This window comes from Molothrus ater, chromosome 13 (assembly GCF_012460135.2).
Source record: "Molothrus ater isolate BHLD 08-10-18 breed brown headed cowbird chromosome 13, BPBGC_Mater_1.1, whole genome shotgun sequence".
NCBI lineage: Eukaryota > Metazoa > Chordata > Aves > Passeriformes > Icteridae > Molothrus > Molothrus ater.
This window is the reverse complement of record NC_050490.2, coordinates 18,114,049-18,134,450: the sequence shown is the minus strand read 5'-3', so window position 1 is coordinate 18,134,450 and position 20,402 is coordinate 18,114,049. Positions and strand designations below refer to the sequence as shown.

General features: G+C 46.4%; 1 protein-coding gene across 1 annotated transcript in view; it reads left to right on the top strand.

Annotated features, from left to right (window-relative positions):
* Positions 1 to 20,402, top strand: part of IGDCC4 (immunoglobulin superfamily DCC subclass member 4) — an 87,554-nt gene that overhangs the window by 11,840 nt on the left and 55,312 nt on the right. The window contains exon 2 of the mRNA XM_036389898.1: positions 17,769 to 18,098. Coding sequence (XP_036245791.1) covers positions 17,769 to 18,098 — 330 coding nt within the window. The remainder of the gene's footprint in view (positions 1 to 17,768; positions 18,099 to 20,402) is intronic.

Here is a 20,402-nt window from a genome sequence, read left to right as displayed (position 1 = left end):
CTGTGCTTCCTGTACCTAATGGAAACAGTAAAAACCACAGCTAAAAAGGATCAGGGCGTTAGTTTGTTTTCAGATGCTACAGGTAGCTGTCCCTGAGGGGTCTGTAAGAGCTGTTTTCTCTGTCCTCCTCCCTAAGCTGTTGTTCAGAGTCATCTTCCAAGTTTCTGTGTGGTTGTGGCTCAGTGGAAGGCAGCAGATCAGTTCCTGTGGCAAAACTGGGACCTGTCAGAAAAGCTTGGCAAAATGCTGGTTCCCCCTGGGGTGGTGTGAGGGTCTGAGGGAACCCTCCCAGTACTGACCTGTTGAAGCCAACCAGTCTCTCCAATCCTTACTCCTAGCAACTCTCCCTGTGGCTTGTGTAGCCAGACCACTGATTGCTGAGTAAAACGAGTGGGCAAAGTCAAGTAATCCTTGTACATCTTGAGTAATGCTTTCCCTTTCTGTGGTTCCAGATAGCAGCTGGGAGAAAGTTGGTTTGGAAAACAAAGCTGTTAGGAAATGTTTGTTTAGACACAAGGCAAAATGAAAGTGAAAAACATAATCTGTCTGTCCCCCTCCGCCTCCCACCTTCTTTTTGTTTAAAATGTCCACATGCTATTTACTTTCAATAAACAAAAGATGTTTCTTATAAGCTGGTGTTTACTGGTAGGGGTATGTGATTTATTAGAAAACAGAAATCCCTTCTCATGCCTATGTTTTCCAACTGGAACAAGAGTTCATAATTTTATAGACCTTTCAAGAACAGATTTTCTAAAGCAAACAGTGAAGAACTGTTAAATTATAGCCATGTAAAACAACAGTGTAATAGTGTGATTGCTCAGTAGTAATGGCTTTATTATTCTGTAACAAATAGGAGTGGTTTGGGCTGCTGGGAGATAACCTGGCTGTTCTGAGATAGCTTTGGAGTTGATTCAGAGGACAAGCCCATTTTAGATTTTTCTTTTCCTCATGTTAAGGAGATATGGAGTATATGGGTATTCCCTTACCCCAACTTTTTTCCAGGATCAGGGAAGGTGCAGCTTCCAGAGAAGCAATTCAGAGTTTCTCTCTAGAGCCTGAGAGCCACCGGATCTCACACTGTCCCTCTGAGTCAGACAGGGTGTTACTCCACCAGCATTTGCTTGGGGTGTCTTTGTAACTTGTTTTCTCTTCAGAGGAAGTGGGAGAGTGATGCATTCTCCCCAGAACCTTGGATGATGGGGGCTGTGTCTGGGCCTCTCCTCAGGCCTGTCTGAGGTCACAAGCCATGCAGGACTCCCAGGCAGTGCATTGTTCAGGCCAGGGCTTTGGGAATGAGCTGTGGGTGCTGCTGAATTCTTCAAACCTGGGCATGAGCAGAAATGTCCTTGCAGTGCCTGCCACTGTCATGTCTGGATCCTGTTTGGACCTCATCTACTCCTTGCTTCTCACGTGGAGCTTGAGCAAGTTGGGGTGCCGGCTGCCTGGCCTTGCCTCTGCCTTCCACGTGTCTGTCACCTCTGGATGTTGATGATGGTGCAAATGGCTGTTGGAGGATGGTCTGTGCCCCCTCGGGCAGCTCTGCCAGCTGTGGCAGTGTCAGTCACTCTGTCACTGCAGGTAGTGAGTGCGAGGCACGAGAGGCTGGGTGGTCTCAGCTGGAGCTCCTGCATTCTCCAGCCTTGCAGTTCCCTTGTGTGTGAGGATGCCTGCCTGGAGCCTGGGTGGGATCCCTGACAGATGCATGCATGGTGCCCTGGCCCTTCTCCAGCTCCCAGTCATTGCAGTGACCTCTGCTGAGACGTGTGTGTTGAAAGGGACCCATCTCCTGTGTTTATTCCTTCTTTCTTTCTTTCTTGTTTATTCCTTTCTTTCTCCTGGTTCTCAACTTCTCCCTGGTAGATTAGGCTTATTTCTGGCTGCTCTACATATATGCCTGCTGGAAAACCTTGTAACAGCTTACTTGGGCTCTTGGATGAAATTATCTGTGCAAAGAGAGCTGTGGCTTGTAATGAAATAGCTTTACAGTGACATAGTTTTTGTGCTGCAGTGTGTCTCTGCTGGTTTTCAGGTTATTCCTGGGCTAAAAATATGGCTCATTAAGACTTCTGTAACAGGATGCAACCATATTTTAAAGATATTCCTGTGTGTTATTACAAAGTGATTTAACTGATACTGCATTTGGAGACCTACTTTGTAGGATCTTTTATCTGAAGTGGAAATGAGTAAAAAATTAAGTGTGTGTGTTTCTGATAGTGAGGATGTGGTGCTGGCATGGATGGCTGGGAGGGCCTGGGAGCTGCACTGGTGCCTGGTGCTGACTGATCAAAGCCACTGGACCAGCTACTTCCATTTCTGGTCTTCCCTGCCCCCAGACAACAAGACAGTCAGAACTGCATGGAAAAGAGTTTTACCACCTATTTCATTTGAAGCTGGATGCACTTGAGATGTGTTGAACAAATGGACAGTAGCCTTTCTTCTCCCTGGGGACAGCTTTTACATGGATGGGAAGCTACAGATGGGGCCCAAGGCAGAAATGCAAATAGGCAGGGCTGTGATACGAAGCATTTGGCAGCATCGCAGGCTTAAAAGCTTCGTCCCCACGGCTGCTTGATCCTGCTTTCTCAGTTGTGCTGACACAGCTGGTTGTGGGCTGTACTGTGAACTGTGCGAGTGGAGCTTTGACCTCAAAACTGTGGGATTAGGGCCTTTGCTGCTGGCACCGTGAAGCTGGCCCAGGCCGGGCCATCCCAGAGCTGCTGTTGAGAAGCCCTCAGAGATGTACTCGCTGTGGTTACAGCTTTGCAGAGAGGAGCAGCAGCGAGCACAAACAGCTAATTAGTTTTTATAACGCTCTTTTGTTTGCTTTTGAAGACACGAGTCCTTGGTTTGCTTGCCTGGCTCCTGTTCGCTGTGGTGACAATGTCAGCGCGGCTGTGCGAGGCTCAGGTTACGCGGGGAGAGTTCAGGAAGGTTTGGTTTCAGTACAGGTCTTGTCCCTGAGCTGTTCCAGCACTTTCCTGACAGGAGGCAATCGGTGTCAGAACAGGTTTGGCCCTGAGACTGAAAAAAAAATGGGTTTGAGGGGCAGATCTCCCCCAGTAATGAGTTCAGTGGTGGGCTGACTGCTTTTTATAGATGTAAAGGTCAGATCTGTTGCCTGGGTTATGTAGAAAGGTTTTGTTCTGGAACAGCCTGCTCCTGATGAACTCCCATCTCTGCTGAGCTGCCAGGCACTGCTCTAAACAGAGTTTTTCCTACATTTTCCTAATCAGTGAATGTTGGAGAGATCACTTTTTCCTAAATATTTCATTGTTGGGTGTTGAAGAATTTACTTTTTAGGTATGCTCATTTAAGGCTGTGAAGTTTTGAGTTCATATCAGCAACTTGGACAGCTTTAAACCCCCCTGGTTTTGAGCCTGCCCTACTTGGAGTTTGGTTTTAAATCACAAGTTTTAACAGATTGAGTCTATTGAAAATATTCTCAGTGAAACACCCTAATTTTTTTTTTTTCTCAGAAGCCGTTAGCTGTCTTCAAGAAACAATATTTTAATTGAAGCCATGATAAAAGCAGAGTGGCAGTGGTTGTTGTAAAGCTTAATTTATTAAACAGCCTTGTTTTTAATGCAAAAAAATCTGTAAAGAAAAAAAAGCTATGCGCTTTAAAACTGTCAAAATAAAACCTACAACTTTGAAGTCTTAAAATACTTTGGGAAATGCTGAATGTTTTTGACTGGTTATATGGAACAGCTGAACTGACTTAACTGGAACAAAATTAGAGGAACAAAGAGGTTTTGTTTCCAGAGTGTATTCTTTGCCCTTTGACAGCGCTGTCTGGCTCACACTCTGAGTTAGATACACGGAGCAGGTCGCTGTCGGCTCCCCCCCTTTGGTTAGACTTTCACATAGGCAACCCCACTGGAACAACAATAATATTCTTACAAAAGAGCAAAAATTACTGGAAGATTCAGGGGCAAGGACAGAATCTGACCTGCCGTTACTGTTGGGTTGGTTTTTTTTAAGGAGCCTGAGTCTCATATTGATGGTGCCACATGTCAGTGCTGAGTTTGGGGGTACCTTGGGCTAGCAGGGCTTTTCCTGGCTGGTGATTGATGTTGCATGCCACACAACTGGACTTTCTCAGCATGGTCTTGAAGTAAGAGACTTGTTTTCCATGGAAGATGCTATGAAGATCTCTCTCCCAGTGAACTCTTCCCATGTACCCAGCAGCTTTCATAACCCCTGTGCACAGGGGGTATCACTGGCTTGGTTACTGGCACTCTGGCTCTGGGAGGTGCTCATGTGCTCTGTTCTTCTGTCATTCCAGGCTATTTGCCTGAAAACAGCCTCTCTGAAAAGTCTGTCTTCTGTTAAGGAAGGGCAGACAGCAGGACGAGATGAGCAGCTGAGAAACAGGGCTCTTGTTTCCATGCAAATATCCTATAAAGAACAAAAGAGGGGAGGAAGAGTGTTCAGAGGTGGAGTCTGCCAGCAGAAAGGCTTCAGAGTTGTTTTCCATGAGTAGCATCAAGTCCATGTGAATGTAATTTTTACACTGTTGTTGCTGTGGGTCTCATGGGTGAGTCACAGATGCTGCTTTTGTTTTGGACTTCTGGAGGGCTAAATCTCCTCTCTGTGGGAATTTTGCTGCTGAATTCACTACCAGAGAAGTAGGGCTTTTAGGATCTGGTGCTGAAATGAGTTACCTCTAATTCCCAAATCTCAGCTTATACAGGAGGCAGGATGCAAATGAACACAAGAGGTGCCTTGTGTGCCCCTGGGTGTACCAGTGTGTCTTGCTCTGAGGATGCTGAGGGCACATTTCACTGACTGTAGGACTGCCCTGTGGTTTCTTTCCCAGTGCTTTCTTCCCTTTCCGTGGCACCTGAGCATGCTGGGAAGGTGTCAGAGGGCGCGAAGCCCTTCGTGTCAGCAAAGAGCACTAGGAAAACAGTGTTGTGAGCAGCAGCCTCAGCCTTGCTGGAGTTGGCTTTGAAGGTCTTGGGGAGGAGTTGGGACTGGAGATAGAGACAGCCCCGTGATGTACTTGAATTGATGTGTCAATGGCAAAGAGCTCTTGGGGACTTGCTGCCATTCACTGCAGCAGGAGCTGGGGTGATTTAAGACTTGGCTGCTCAGAGCTCCCTGTAGTAGAGGGAACCAGATTGATAACAAAGGCAACAGGAGTAAATGTACATCTGCCTCTTCCATCACTGCCCCCAGCAAGGCAGAAACGTCCCCTTATCAGCATTCATATCCTTTACAGCTATGGGTATTGAGTTGAGTTGCAAGCCAGTTCAATGCTGGAGCAGATGCACACTGAATTTAGTAGCTTGCTTAGAAATAAGTATCAGCAAGATGTCAGAGAGGTTAGGCTCATTATGAGATCTCATTAATTCTGTGAAATACCCTGTAGAGAATATATTAATATTCTTATTCTGTTGACATATATTAACATATATAATAGTTGTATAATTGTTACTAATAATTATGATAATAATAAGCTTCTACTGGTAGACAAGTCAAAATGGATATTCAGAAGTCCCTGTAGGTACTTCTAACCCACAGTTCATGGACAGAGGTGCTGATGCCTACAGCGTGGTGAGAAGTGGCAGTTCCTCTCCCTGCTCCTGTGTGGGAGTAATGTCAGCCTGGAGGCCAGATTTCACAGGTACAGTTGCTGTCTGTGCTGCTTGGTGGGGTCAGGCAGTTTGGGTTGGGAATTTCCTATGCTCTTGGCTGGAAATTACCATCCCTACCCTGGTATTTGCTGCTGTTCAGCAGAAGAACCTGAATTTGATGTGCCTGCTCTTGTGCCATTGCAGTGGTGCAAAAGTAAAAACCACCCTCAGCCTAAAACATTGGTTTGCAGAAGCCCATTCTGCTTTGCCCTGCAGAGAGATCACTGTCAGTGACAGTCTCATCCAGGGGTCTCCTTTCTTACAAACTCCAGGCTTTTCAGATCGCTGCTCTAGATGAGATAAAGGTCTTGGTTGTGTGTGTTATGTGTGCATAGTTGCCACCCTACTAGGCCAAATCTTGCCATTAGTTCTAACAGGAAAACCAGAGGGTGCCCTGATTTTTAAATCATTAAAAGAACTCAGACACATGGATCTTGAAAGGTTCTGGATTAAAATGTGTTCTTCTGTTTTCTTAAATGTAAGACCTGCTAACAAGCACGTGGAGACCCACAGCGATTACAATTCAAAGCTTGGTTCAAAGGGTAAAGCTCTTCTTGATTTATTGGAGAACATTACTCTGTGGCGTATCTGAAAGCCAGATGCAGGGTGACAAACCAGCAGGATTATGGCAAAGCAGTAATATTCAGGATTGTCCAAAGAAAGATTAACTTTTCCAGTCAGCTTTTACTGATGCAAATTCCCACCCGCTGTGTTGCAATAAAGAGCAGAAATAACTAAATATGAAATGCTGACTCGTAAAGGGGAGTCATCTAAAGTGCTTTGTGTTGCAAGATTTCATGAAAATGGTTTTGAAATGTTCTGCTGCATTTACCTTCCAGAGAGGCCAGTTGTGCCAGCTGGCAGGTGCTCTCAGCAGTGCATCATCCTGGAGCAGTTCGGGGTGGAGCCTCAGCACTGGAACATCCCGTCCAGCTCGCAGGGGTCAAAACAGGATTGTTCCCCCTAGTGCCTTTTTTCTTTTTTCTTTTTTTTAATAAATAAATGTTAAAAGGTTTTGTCCAGTGCAGGTATAAAAGTCTCCAGCTTGGTTTCAGTCTCTTTTTTCTGGGCAACAGTTCCAAATCACTCCCTTCCCTGGCAGGGGGATGGCTCTCTAAAGTACATCTTAGGGTTCCTGGTCTTTAGGATCAATGCAAGTTGTGTTCAGTGAAGGTCTCTTTCATTAAGTTCATATTATACAATATAAAGGGCATTTTTCTTCCTAGTGTGACCCCATTGCTCTGTGTTGTAGGTAGCTTGCATCCTGGTGCCCACTGTTACAGTTCCTGTTTCCTTTTTGAATTGCTTTTTCTGCTGCTCCCATTGTTAATCCTTACCTGCTCTGGGTTTTTGTGGTATGTTGGATCCTTTTTTTTTTTTCCTTTTTTTTTCAGTAGCCTGCATTAAAGTTCTTTAAAGTGTTCTTTACAGCAGACATCTTAGGCTTGATTTTTTTTTGTGTTTGTAAAGCATCCAGTACAGTTTTGCAAGCCCATCCCAAGCTAAGCACTACAGCCTATAGACCTTGTCCTGCTGAAGCTTAGAGGTTATGATTTCCCTCAGTTTTGCCGAGACTCTGCTGGGCTGGGTCCAAAAGGTGAATTCAGACACCACCCTGCTTCTCTAGAACTTTGTTTCCAGCTTCAATCCTTGTGTTCTCTCCCCTCAGTCTAATTAAACCCCACTGTAACAAATGCTGTGAAGCCAGCTGCCATGCTTTGGCAGGTAGCAAGCACAGGGCAGCAAAACCTCCAGCTAATCTCCATCCATGCTATGAAGTCATAAGAATCTTGTTAATTTTTAAAAAGCCCTTGATGCCCACTAATCCAAATCAATTTTAATTTCTTTCATAAAGTCATGCTTCCATTTAAGCTTCAGCTAAGAATTACAGCTAATTTGTTCGATTTTATAACAGTATAATTGAAAAAGTGATTTTAATGTCCTGGCAACCATATTCCCTTTCTTTGGTTGTTAATGAAAGAATCCATTAAAGTTAAATGATTTGGGCACAGATTCAAGTTGAATCGCCTGAATATTCTAGGGGAGTGTTTCTGACCATCTGCTGCTCTGTCACTGGCATTTGTGTTGTAAATGGGACCGAGAGAAGGACTTCACAGGTCTTGTTCAAACCATTAAGCGTAAAATATAATTTTAATTTTCTGATCTCAGTGTAAATAGTGGAAATACTCAGGAGAGTTGGGACTGCTCTGATCTGTGGGATCCTGCACTCATAAATCTCACTGCTGAGCAGTGCTCCCACATCCTTTCCAGGGGATCTTGTGGCTGTTTGTATTGATTACAGTACGTTGTTCAGCAGCAGGTTGTAAGTTCCTTTTAATGACAGGCAAGACAACTGGAAGTGGAGCCTGTGAAGGGGAGGCACACCCGATGGAGAAGTGTTTTTCCCGCTGCCTGGAGTCACACTTGCCGTTTCCGTCTGGCTGCGATCGGAGCGGTGCGTCCTAGGGAGGGTTGGTGAGCGTGAACAGACACAACTAATAAATTACAGCAGCTGCTGTCACTCCTGCCTCCTTTGCAGAGAGCCAGGGTGGCTGAGCTGGGGCTCGGGGGCTGAGCTGGCACTCCAAGCACAAGCCTTGTACACCCAAGCAGGGGCAGAGTCAAAGGGCTTCTGTCCTTTCTCTGTAACATACTCTTCCTCTTTCCTTTGCTGCTGAGCTTTCTTGCTGTCCTTAGTGACATGCAACATGCCTGACAAGCTGGGAGGCGAGATGGACAGGGAACCAGGCCATGAAATTCAATGGAGGTGCCACCGACTCTCACTGGAGGTGGATGAGTCTTTGGGTGCACCATTAAAGCTGGAAGTGTGCCTGTCTTGCAATGTGAAAAAAAAGAAAATAAGATTACAGGGGATGTGTTTCTTCTGAAATTGTGAAGTCTAGCCCAAGTTTCTGGAGATCTTTAAAATGATGGAGCAGCAGGATGGGCTCTGTCTGCTTGCTCCACAGCTATACACTGCACTTTGTGTGTAAAATTTTGAGTTACAAAGGCTAAAGAATTGTCTGGTAGAAAGGACAGAATGTATTAGCTGGGAAGTTTGGCTGCTAGATTCGGACTTGGAGTGGGGACACTGTTTCATTCCTCTTCAACCTTTCCCAAGCTTTAGCATTGGGTATGCTGCCCCTTTTTTTTTTTTTTTTTTTTAAATACTGTCAGGTGGTGAGAACTTGGCTGATAAAATATTCACTGTTGGAACTGAACATTTTTCAATTTAGTGTATTTATATTTGTATCTTTGGAATATGCAAAGCCATTAACCCAGGGGGAAAGAGCTACAAAACACTCTTAAACTGTAGCCCACAGGTGAAGGATTTTTGTGTATTTATTTGTCAATATTAGTTTCTGGTTCAATGACTATTCCCAAGAGGGATGATACTGAAGCTTGTATCATACTGCATACTTTTAGCTTTCTCAGGCATGGAGAGATGAAAGTGTATCCTAAAAGTATGCTAAACTGAAACAGTTGAAGTATAAAAATAGGTAATGTTGTAACAGGAGATCTTCTTTCAGTCTCCTCTGTGTCCTTTGCAGATAAAGTGTTATGTATGATGAAGTAAAATCAGGAACCTGTGCATCTCACAAAAGCAAAATAACTGGGTTTCCTTTCCAACATCAGTGAAAAATGCAGGAAGTCATTATGTGTTTAAACGGGTGTCGGTGAGATCATGCAAATCCAAGGCAGTTGTTTTAGTCTACAAATCTCAGGCTTATTCAGCCTGGACCCTCAGCAGCACAATTACAGTCACTGCAGCAAATGGGCCTTCTGATGTTAACACCAGCAGATAACAAAAATAGCATTTAATAACTTTCATTAGAGTTAGTGTTTCTAGGGCTTTGGGGCTTTGCTCTTTCAAATCATTTACATAATTTGCAGGTACAAGCTGCTGTGCCAGACTGTCCATCTGATTCTCTCTCTGATCAGAGCATATTAATGCACTTGTTTGATGGTCTGTTACCAATAATTACCTTGGATTGCATTAGGAGCATTTCCAGCATTGCAGCTGGTCTGTATTTTTCACTAAGTGTATTTCAGGGCCCAGTTACAGGACTGTGATGTGTTATTGTTCCAGTGCACTTGTTCAAGCTTGTAATTTTAATGTGCCTCCACACTGTAAATCTCTGAATGCAAACCCAGGGCTCTGTCCTGAGTTCCCCATGTGTCCCGTGCTTGCAGCAGCTTCTGCAGGGATCATCTCAGCTGTTCCTCATTGGCCTTTTTAAGAAGGGAAAGATGAGGGCCAGGAGATGGACATTGCCTTGAAGATGTTTGTAGAGCAAAGCCTGAGGTTTGGTGCTCTGTGTGGTGGGTGTGGAGTGGCTGGGAAAGGCAGAGGAACAGCTCAGTCCTCCCTGGATCAGGCAGTGTGGGGATTGTGGAGAGGCTTTCAGGGATTTTAGTGTTTAAGTCACTTGGGCACTTTGAGCATCCTTCAGTGCAAGGGAGGCTCACATTTATATTGCTCTACACGGGGCACCTCTCCCTGTTCCACTGTGAGACACCTTGGGGAGAGGACCTGATAAAGGCTGAGTTTAGCAAATCTGGATTTTGAAATTCTAGGCTTCCTTTGCCTTCAGAAACCCTTCTGGGGTCAGAGGGGGGAAATGTGAACACTTAACCTTTGTGAAAGTCAAGCACTTTACTGTTATAATTGCCATTGACAATTCAACACAATGAATAAATTATTACTGCTATTGATTTGTTTCATCTTTCTGGACCATTTGTTACAGGGGATACATCAGAATAACACAGTCTCAATGAGAAGGAACTCAGTCGTGAGAGCTGGTGTGATGTTTGTTCCTATCTGTTAGGCATCATCATTTGTGCAAATCTGATGCTTCTGTGGAAGCAGGAGAGCACTTAGTCCTTTCTAGAAATCAGTTGGCATTTTACTAGGTTGGAGTTTCCAGGGCTGTGTGGGTTGGTGGTTTTCATGGTCTTGGGTGGCTGAAATGAACAGCTTCAGTTGACTTCAGTGTTAGGAGCATCTTCAAAAATACTTCCATGCAGACCTTCTCAGCTGTTCGTTTTCCTTGGTGTATGTTGCATTTATACACAAAGGTATTCACTTCCCCATGTGAAAAAACTTCATTCAATCCCTGCCCAAACCAGCACATCTGTTTACTGTAATTACAGCTTTAGATGATATCATTCTTTCTAGGTATGGCCCATAAACAGTGTTGCAGGTGTTTTAGATGTTTCTTTCATGCCATCCCTTCTGCTCTTTTGTTTTGAATTGGGGATTTGAACAGGACAAAGGCCAGAGGCTCATACCCAGCATTGTTCTTTGGGGAGAGTTGCGTGCTCCAGCTTTCCGTGCCAGTATTCATCCTGGGTCCGGATGTGTGCCAGGACTTGAGGAGCACCAGTGTGCACCCAGGCCCAAGCTGGGGGGTGACCAGGACACTGTACAGACACCATGGCTGCAGCTGGATGTGTGCAGGGTGTGAGGGGACTGCTCTTGGCACGGCCTCCTACCCAGCCCCTTGATGTGGGGACAATGTGACGCTCTCCGCATGCTGCCTCTTGCTGCCTGCAGTGCCGGGCTGGCACCCAGCTGCTCATGAAAGGCTGGGATCAGCTTAGTGACAGGGGATGATCTGAGAGTCCCTTGCTGCCAGCTGGATAAATACTCCTGCAGCAGTGGGAGATGCTGCATTATTAAATAAACCATCCGGGTTGCTTATATGCAGAATTAGGATAAGGTTGGCTTCCCACTGGTGAGCACTGCTCAGCACTGGAACTGCTCTGCTGTGCCTGGATATCAAGTGTGGATAAAGTGGTCTTTTCAGCAGCTCTGGAGATTAGTTTTAGGAGCCTTCTGTTCCAGAGAGACTTAATGGGTGTTGAAGGTGTAACTTTCTTATTCCTGTTGCTATTACAAGGTGGAAAGTTCCAGTAACATCTGGTAACTAAGTAGGGAATGTAGGGATCTTGACCCTTCTGTCTCACAGGCCTCCTTACGGTTTAGTGGAAGAATGCTTTCTATTTTATTGTGCCGTGGGGAGGCTGAACAAGTGATGCACAAGGGGATTTAGGTGTCCAGCTCCTCTTTCAGCCTCCCATTCTCTAGAGATCATGGGAGTGGGGTGCTCCAAGCCCAGAGCTCCTCTGGTTCTGCTTTCAGTGATGGTGTTGCCGAGCACCCAGCATGCAGACTGTCGGAGACCTTCGTCCAGATTTCTTTCTGGGTCACCACTTGCCAAGTGCAATTGCCCTAAAAACAGACTGAGACCAAGCTATTGACTTGTAATTGTCAATGCATAAAGTTTCCAAGAAGAAAGAGAGCTTTGTGTGGCTTTAATGGGGACACACTGAAGTATAGTCGCTCTTTGAATTAGACAATGGGAACGTAAAGATTTTCTACAGCTCCTAAGAGCCTCTGAAGAGCATCGGCAGAAGGTTACATTAAGCAGAACAATGGCACAGTAGTTGGCTCGCTGAGAGGTAGGAAAACCCTTTGGAAGGAGTAACTTCACTTTTCTTCAGTACTGTTTGCTCCCAATTAAATAAGATTAATTGTGCTGTTGAGTTCCAGGAGTTCAACATCCAAAATAAATACATAAATTAAGGCAGGCGACAGTGCAGAGGCTCAAATGCAGTTTGAATTCCTGCCACCTCTGTGGGATGTGGAGGGGAGAGAGGAGCCCTTTCCTCTTACTGCCTGATATCCCACAGAACACACACGACGACCGAGCGCTCTGCTCTCCTTGCCTGAGCCACTTTCTTGCTCCTGGGAAGGTTTTCTTTGGCTGGATCTCTGCAAGGTGCACAAGCCAGTTTCAAAGTGCCAGATGTGTGTGGAATAGGAAACATGCTGGCCAGGCTCCAGGCTGTGGGACCTGCAGCACAACAGCGGCTCCCCAGGAAAATCTCTGGCTGCCAAGAGCTAGAAGTGATGTCAGCTCTGGAACTGTGTCAGATTAGAAACCCTTGTACTTTGCTCCCTGTGAAGTATTAATCTCCCAAGGCCTGTGCCGTAATGGGTCCTGTCTGGCTTGGCTCAGCTCTCTTTGTTTTGGGCTGGGAGTGTTGGAGGGGTTTCTCAGGAAGGCACTGGAGGCTGTCAGTGGTTTGGCTGCTTTGGGCTGGGTGTCCTTGAGCTGCTCGCAGGGCCTCACTCAGCCATGCTAAAGATGGACCTCCCCTGCCTTGAAGTGAAGGTCTGAGCCTTGGAATCGTTGATTGGGCTGGGGTTTGTAGGAGTGGTTGTGCCTTGGGATCTTGTGTGTGCCTAAATGTCTTTGGCTTTCCCCAGCTGAATGAGTTTCTTGAAGAGAAGATAGAATTGATAGAGATGTGCTGTCAGTTCTTATGGGCCTTACTCAGGAGTTGTGGCTCAGGTGATTTCAGCTGTGCTAGAAAAGGAACGCAGATATGCCAGTGCACTGAATCCCTTTTGGTTTATGCCTGAATGTTTTGTTTTCACAGTAATTACTAAACCACGACTCGTTCTCCTCTGCACAAAGCCATTTGTCTCCTGTTGAACAGTAACCTTTTATTTGCTTGTGCTGTGTAGCAGAGCTCAAGGACATGTTTACTAATGATAGCCAAAATTTCACCAGAACAAGCTTCTCCCTTGTCTAGGTTTTTCCATCTTGATTTAAGTGGTTAAACCTCAGGGAAGGGATGGGAAATAGCCTTATGTGCAAGGATACAGGTGGGGGTTTGTGCTGTTCTTAGTCATGGAGTGAAAGCTCCCAACTCCATGGGTTTAGAGTACTGCATGTCCTGGATGTAAAAACACTGCTGTGAGGGTCTCACCTCTGCCCAAGTATTTGCATTGTCAGCAATCTGTCAGACCTTGCTGTGTTGCTTGCTCACACTTCACCTGCTTAGTTATAGATTTGAAATTAAAACCCAACAGAATCTGTTCTTTTTCCCCTTTACTCAGTGGTACGTTGGGCTATTCCTGCCTCCCTTTGATGTTGGGGAGAGGAGATAATAGGAGTGGGGTTTGGCTGGACGCTGAGATGTGCAACTGGGGAAGGGCTGTTGGCTGGTTTAATGTGGATTTTCAGATGCCTGCCTTGGATCTGAACTCAGGCTGGCAGGGGCTGTGCTCCCATGGAGGGCAGAGGACAGCTTTGTGCCTTGAAGATTTGACGACCTTTGTTCATTTGAAACGCCCTGTTTTTTTATGCCACTCAACAGGAGACTTTTTAATTTACTTCACTGGGCCTGGATGCCGGAGGTGGATGGATGGCTGATGGAAGTGAGGAAATAGATGGGAGAAAAAGAACATTTTCTCCTGGGCTGTTTTTATGCGCAATATAGCCTAGGGGTTAGCAACACAGGGGAGAGTGAAAAAACCCTGCAGAGCCTGGGTCAGAAAATATAATTTTCATGGGAACAAAATGCTTTTAACTTGCTACATCAAAGACCCTCCATTCCAGAGCATTCTTTGTGTTTGAATACATCTGCATTCCCCTAGAACTCTGTATGTGAATGCACGAGTATGTCGTGTGTATCTACATGTGAGTGTATATTTGCACATGCATTTATGATCTGAAAGCTGTTACTGCCCACCTTGGAATAGCTCGGCAGCTGAAACTACTTCCAGCAGGAGTCAAAAGCAAAAAGCTGTTTAGCTCCAAAGCACAGGTCTGTAGCTGGAACACCTGCCTAGGACTGATGTGTAAAAAGCCCCTCTGGCTCCTGTCTTGGAAGCCCACCTTGACTACATTCATTACAGCATCACCTCTGGCAGGTAAGAGAGTGGAGGTGAGCAGGAGGCTGCACGAGCACGTGGCTCTGTGCTTAACCAGGGTCCTATCAATTTCTGTCACTACAGGATGAAGAATGGAGGTTGGAAATAGTCAGCAGCTTCTGTAAGCACTTAACATTCCTGATTTCATTTGTCTTTGATCTCACTTGGACTAATTTTACTCTCTTCTGATCCCTTTCCTTGAAGGGGCTTTTATCTCATTGTCAGGCTTGCTAATTTAGTGCGGTGTTTTGAACCAGAGCTCCTCCTACGTTTCCAGAGCCTGGAAGGTAATTTTTTTTTCCTTAATCAGGGAGTGTTTGTGGAGTTCTTTGAACATCTTGGGACAAAAGTCATACTGGGGCTTTTTGCAATGCCAAGTCTGCACTCTGGACCCTACTGCTCAACCTCTGTATGTGCAAATGGCTTGTCACCAAAAACTTGTGGTATTTTGGGGCCAAAAGGGCAGGAAGGAGGGCTGGCTGATTTGGGACAGGTCAGAGCAGTCTGGCGTTGGGTGGGAACTTCATTTGCTCAGCTGGAGGCCTTCCCAGCAGGCTGTGTAAATAATAAACAAGGGGGGTGGTCACATGTGTTTGACCAACCAAGTAGAAGCTTGGATCCCGGTAGATTTTGACTTTGGGGAAAGGAACTGGGTGATTTAGGGATATAGAAACATCACCACATGTTTTTGAAAAGCAAATACTTTTTTTTGTGATAGAAAATGTGTTCTGTTCTTATTCTGGTACAAGCAGGTTGAGTTGATTTTTTAAGGAGTTGAAGTTTGAGAGGCTGATAATTGCTTCTTACTGTGGGAAGATGCACTGCAGATCCCTTCTCTATTCCTGGCTGTCCCCTTGCACTTTACCTTTGGAAGAGGAGGAGTATTTTCAGCAAAATGCCATTCTAATTGCTGTCTGAAGAAACTAGAAAATAGGACAGATATACAGGCTGTTCTCCCAAGTGATGAACAGGAGCTTCTAAAGATGACAAGTGTAAGGAAAGGCAAAGAATGAAGACTTTACCCAACAAAGTTTCAAATCTTTTGGAGTAAGCTCTGTGTCACACAGCTCAGCCTTTGCTGTGGCAGCCCTGCCTTCACAGAGGTGGTGTGTGCACGCAGGCTGCCTGAGCCCTGGTGACATGCTGCCAGCAGCAGCTGCTACAGGGACATCCCTTTGGAGAAGTGTCTGTGCCACTGCTCCTCCATGGATGAGAATTCTCAGGGATGGGGGTTGAGCATGCCTCCTGTCCTGAGCTCAGCTGAGTTTTCTCCAGCTGTTAACCCTCTCCTGTGCTTGTCCATGTCACCTGCACAGCTGTTTGGTGCACTGAATTTCTTACTACTCATACAGTTTTTTATTACCATCTGTCTTGCATGAAAGGCTTCCAGAGGCAGTGTCTTTCCAGTACATCCTGGGCAGCCTTTCAGCCTCATGTTCCCCATGGAACCATTCAACCTCCTGAGGAGCCACTGAGTTCTTTACCTTGCTGTGATCCTCAAAGGACCAGTCTGCCCTAGTAGACATGAATGGGCAGAATTGCCCTACAGGAGGACTCTTGGTGACATTTGCCTGACCTGGACCTGCCAGGGCAGTGCTGGCTGACAAATGTAGGAATTCCATTGTGGTCTGTACACACTGGAGCTCAGGGATGTCTGCTACTTCTGCCTGTACTTTCTCCTTGCAGAGTGTGAGATAGCAGCATGGTGGAAGCATCCACGTGGGAAAACCCCAGGGGCTTGCAGGTAGCTCTGTGTTGGCAATGGCTGCCCTTTGTCACGGAGTACAGTGCCTGGCTGTTGTGCTGCCTGGGACATGGGCAACTCTGTATCCTGCTGGATTCGTCTCTGGGACATTGCCCCCCGGATGTCCTAGAGAAGGTGACACAAGAGGGTCTGTTCTGTCCCATAACAGTAGCAGTCAACAGGCAGGGTTCTTGTGTGGCCTCCTGGTCACTGAAGGGACAGAGCTGGCCAACACCAAGTTCTCAGTGGTTGTTGTACAACCCAGCAGCAGTGACAAACCTGACAAGTTCCCGTCCCCACGGGCACCGAGTTGGCCATGCATGGGGACAGGGTTAGGCCCTTCCTTCCAGGGGCACCTGCGGTTTCCAGCACACGCCTTGAAATAATTCCACCTCCCTGCATATGTAATTTTGCGTGTCATTGCCCCTAATTGCATGCTTAACACACACTCTTTTTAAAGTGCAGCCCTTTTATCAGCAGTAGGTAGTAGCAGGTTTAATAGGGTGTTTGAATTCCTATAAAATTAATCTGTAGCCTTCTGCGATAGGAGACGGGCAGGGAGCCATGTGGTTCATATCCAGTGTTGATAAACTTGTTATAGAGGCAGGAAACATTTCTGATTGGAGCAGTGACAAAATAATTTGGAGCAGAGCCATAAAAAGAGTGGATGGTGATGGTTTGAGCACAGCAGAGATTGAAATTGCTGGTGTGTGGAAGCAGCGCTGCCAGCTAACATTGACTTAGTGTCTCTGGAGAACTCTAACGGCAAATGCATTTTATTAATGGCAATATTCTTTTAGGAAATGCTGAGCATTGTTTCAGAGGTGGAGCCCCCTCGAGTACGTGGGTTTGGAAGTCGGCCAGACCAAGATCTGTTCAGCTGAGCTTGTTGCTGGTCACTGCTCTGGCCTGGCTGCCAGCAGGAAGGTTGCCTAAGGGCGTGTGCTGGGTACTGTCTGCTAACAACTGGAATATCCTTTTCTAGTGCAGAAAATGCATCCATCCATTCTTGCTCTGGATTCACCTGTATGGGATAAAATGCTCAGAGACAGCAGGTCATGTTTTTAACTGTTCTTTTATTGTCTTTCCTTTGAAATGTGTTTCCCAGAACATGAACATTAGTGGGAGTTGTTGCTTTCTCAGCTGGACTTGAGCTCTTACTGCCAGTAAGGGGGGGAGCTGCTCTAACTAGATTGTGCTCATTGACATTGGAGTGCCACATTGGGCTTGATACTTTTCCTTGCACTTAATTGTCTTGTGGGGATTGATCAGCCTTGGAGGAGGCTCTGATGTGCAGGTGAGAGGGGAGCCTGCCACGGCCAGCCGTGGTACTGCATCTTCTGGGCTTGCTCTTACTGATACCACCTCTTCACCTCTTTCCAGCTGCTTTCTGCTTGAATCCAGCATGGAAACAAGTGTGGACAGCAGGGGTGGCTGCTGGGCCCATTGAGAATGGCAGAAATGGTGCCAATGGTTGTATAGCCATAGGGATGGGGGATGGAAAATGCAGCACACAGGAGTCATGGATTGTGCTGGTCACCCAACAGGGCTGAATTTCACCTGATACCTCCAGCCATGGTTCCTTTGCTGTGTAAAACTGGGATGTGATTCAGTCAAGGAAGGTAACCCCCACTGCCACACTGTCTTTTCTTTGCAGGGAGGCTGTCAGAAGGGGATTCTCTGGAGCTGAGCTGTAGTGCTGGTCCTGCAAAGGTGATACTGGAGCCAAACCAAGTGGTGATTTTGGACTGTAACCTGACCCCTGTTGAGCAAGTGATCAATATCACATGGAAGAAGAATGGGTTTCCATTAGTGGAGCAAGAACATCTCCATGTGCTTCCAAATGGATCGCTCTTCATCTCATCCCAGGCTGTGGCAAAGGACAGTAAATATCCTGAGAGGGATGGTGCTGAGGGCAATTACTCCTGCGTGTCTCACACCTCCCTAGGGACTGTCACCAGTCAAACAGCTGCAGTCAGATTTTCAAGTAAGTGTTCTGGGGGTTTTGTTCATTTCCTTTCCTTCCCCTCCTGGTACTTGTACAGAAATCTGCTTCCCCAGGAGCTTGAGATAAAAAGTCTGTGAAATAAAATCATAATAATGATGATAGTCCATAAATAAGCAGTGGTGTTTTCCTGTTATCCCACTGTTAACATCCTGTGTACACCCAGGTAAGTGTCATCAGCTATGAATTAAAAACAGAGCCCTCCTCTTTCCAAAAGACAGTGCTTGTTTTTGCAGAGAACTTCAGAGCCCTGAGTGCAGCACCCTGTGCTTGGAGACATGGCTGTGGGGGGGTCTGGCTGTGGCAGCTTGTGAGGTGAATATCTCTTTGTATGGAAGAGATGAAAGAAAGGGTTCTTCAGGGCAGTTTTTGTTTGGATTGAGAAGGACACTCCAAGATCTGAACTGCTGAATCTCTGCACAGAGTTCAGGAATAAAATTCCTTTCTGTTCAGGCTTGGCTCCTGGGGGCTATTTTAAGTGAGTGCAAATAAACGATTCCTTGACCTGCCAAATAGGTGAGGCTAGAAAATAATGCAAATACCGTAACACTTCTCTCTACTACAGTGACTTATGTGTGTTAAATGTTGCTAAAAACAGCTGCACAGGCACACCATGGGAGTTGTGGGGGGGTGAAGGTGCACAGATAATGTCCTGACACCCCCTTTACATTGGAATGTTTTTAGGCTCTGGTACCCCATCCATGTTTGGCCAAGGGAGTGTGCTGTAGAAACCAGAACTGCTGGGGAAGCTTTGCCAGATGAGGGGAAAATCTTTGACTTTTGCAACACGTCCTCCTTTTCTACTCAGAAAATGTTTAGCACGCAGTCAGGGATCCTGCACACAGGTATTGTTTGGGAGGAGCTGTCATTAGTCCAGGTGGATTTATTTAGGTGCCCCTGCCTCAGTCCCAGACAGCCTGAGTTAGGTTATATTTATTCCCTTTTAGGGGTGACTTATGTTGAAGTGTGTGCTGTGTCTCTTGTGCAGTGGCAATGGGCTGTGTCTCTATTATGGTCCTGGGTTTATTGTTTGGTGTCTTATGAGTTAGAACAGTGGAGACATCTCAAAATGGGGAGGCTGACTTAAATTGCCCTTCTCTCCTCCTGGATTTTTCCAGAAGAGCATAAATGGGTGATGCCTCTCTCCATCCCCTTCTGTGTTTGTCCCAGAAATGGGAAATTTCAGGTGAACTCTTTCCTTGTGTGTACTTGAAGGTCTCCTTTTATTACCATCTGCACAGGGAAAATGCTGCTTCTGTGGCACACACATGCACCTGACATAACCTATCAATTTCTGAGCAGGGAGCAGCAAGAGAATTGATTAATGAAATGCATCTCTCACTTCGATTTGTTCCAAGGACTGGGCAGAAGCACTTGCTCCGTTAGCATTCAGCTGGAGCAAGTGAGGATTGTAAAGGCTTGGGTTTTTTCATTTTTTCCCCTGCCACTGAACATGGTCTGTCCAAAGCTGGATGGAGTGGATGGACTTATTCTTTGTGCTGATTGCCTTGGGGACTGCTAGTCAGGACAGGGCAGTAGAAGAAAACCTGTTCAGCAGGTGGGATGTGTTATTCCTGCCATGAGCTTGTCCTTCTGACCTGCAGGTCCTTTCCTTCCCTGGAATGGGGTTCCCATGCAGGGCTGTGGGGCTCTCTGTGCCACTGAGTCTTGCAGTAACAAGTGGGAGCATTGGGTATTCATAGCACCTCCCTTGCTCAGTACTGGTTTGGTGCTCTTGGTGTCATCTGCTGTGTTTCAGGCTTGTGGGAGTCCACTTCTCCCTGAGAGCCCAAGAGCAGCTCTGGCACCTCTGTGTAAGGGCTGCCAGCTTCCCAGTGGAGGGAGGGGAATGCTCCAGGCAGCAGTGAGCCCAGAGGCTGGAGGAGGCCTTTTGGAGCAGTCAGGCTAGAGTGGTGGAGGTTGAATGGCATGTGAAGGCTGTGGCAGTGTGAGGACTTCCATCCTTCCACCGTGGTCCAGGAGCTCAGCTTGTTGGCATTTTGCTGAATAAACATTATGGCTCACTGCCCAGTGTTCCCTGGCACCCTGTGTGCCACAAAGGGACCCCTGCCCTGGTCCCTGTCCACGCCTCGTGGCAGTGGTGGCCATGGCAAAGGGGGAGGAGCAAGGCTGTGAGGGCTCCTGTGCCTGTTAAACAGCCAGCTGCTCAGGCTGATAAACTGGGTTTTCCTGCAGGTTTTCCTGAGCCCCACGTGCTCTCACATGGAAGTACCAGGGGCATTATTGTAGTTGTGGGAAGGTGTAGCTTTCTACCTGTTAATAACT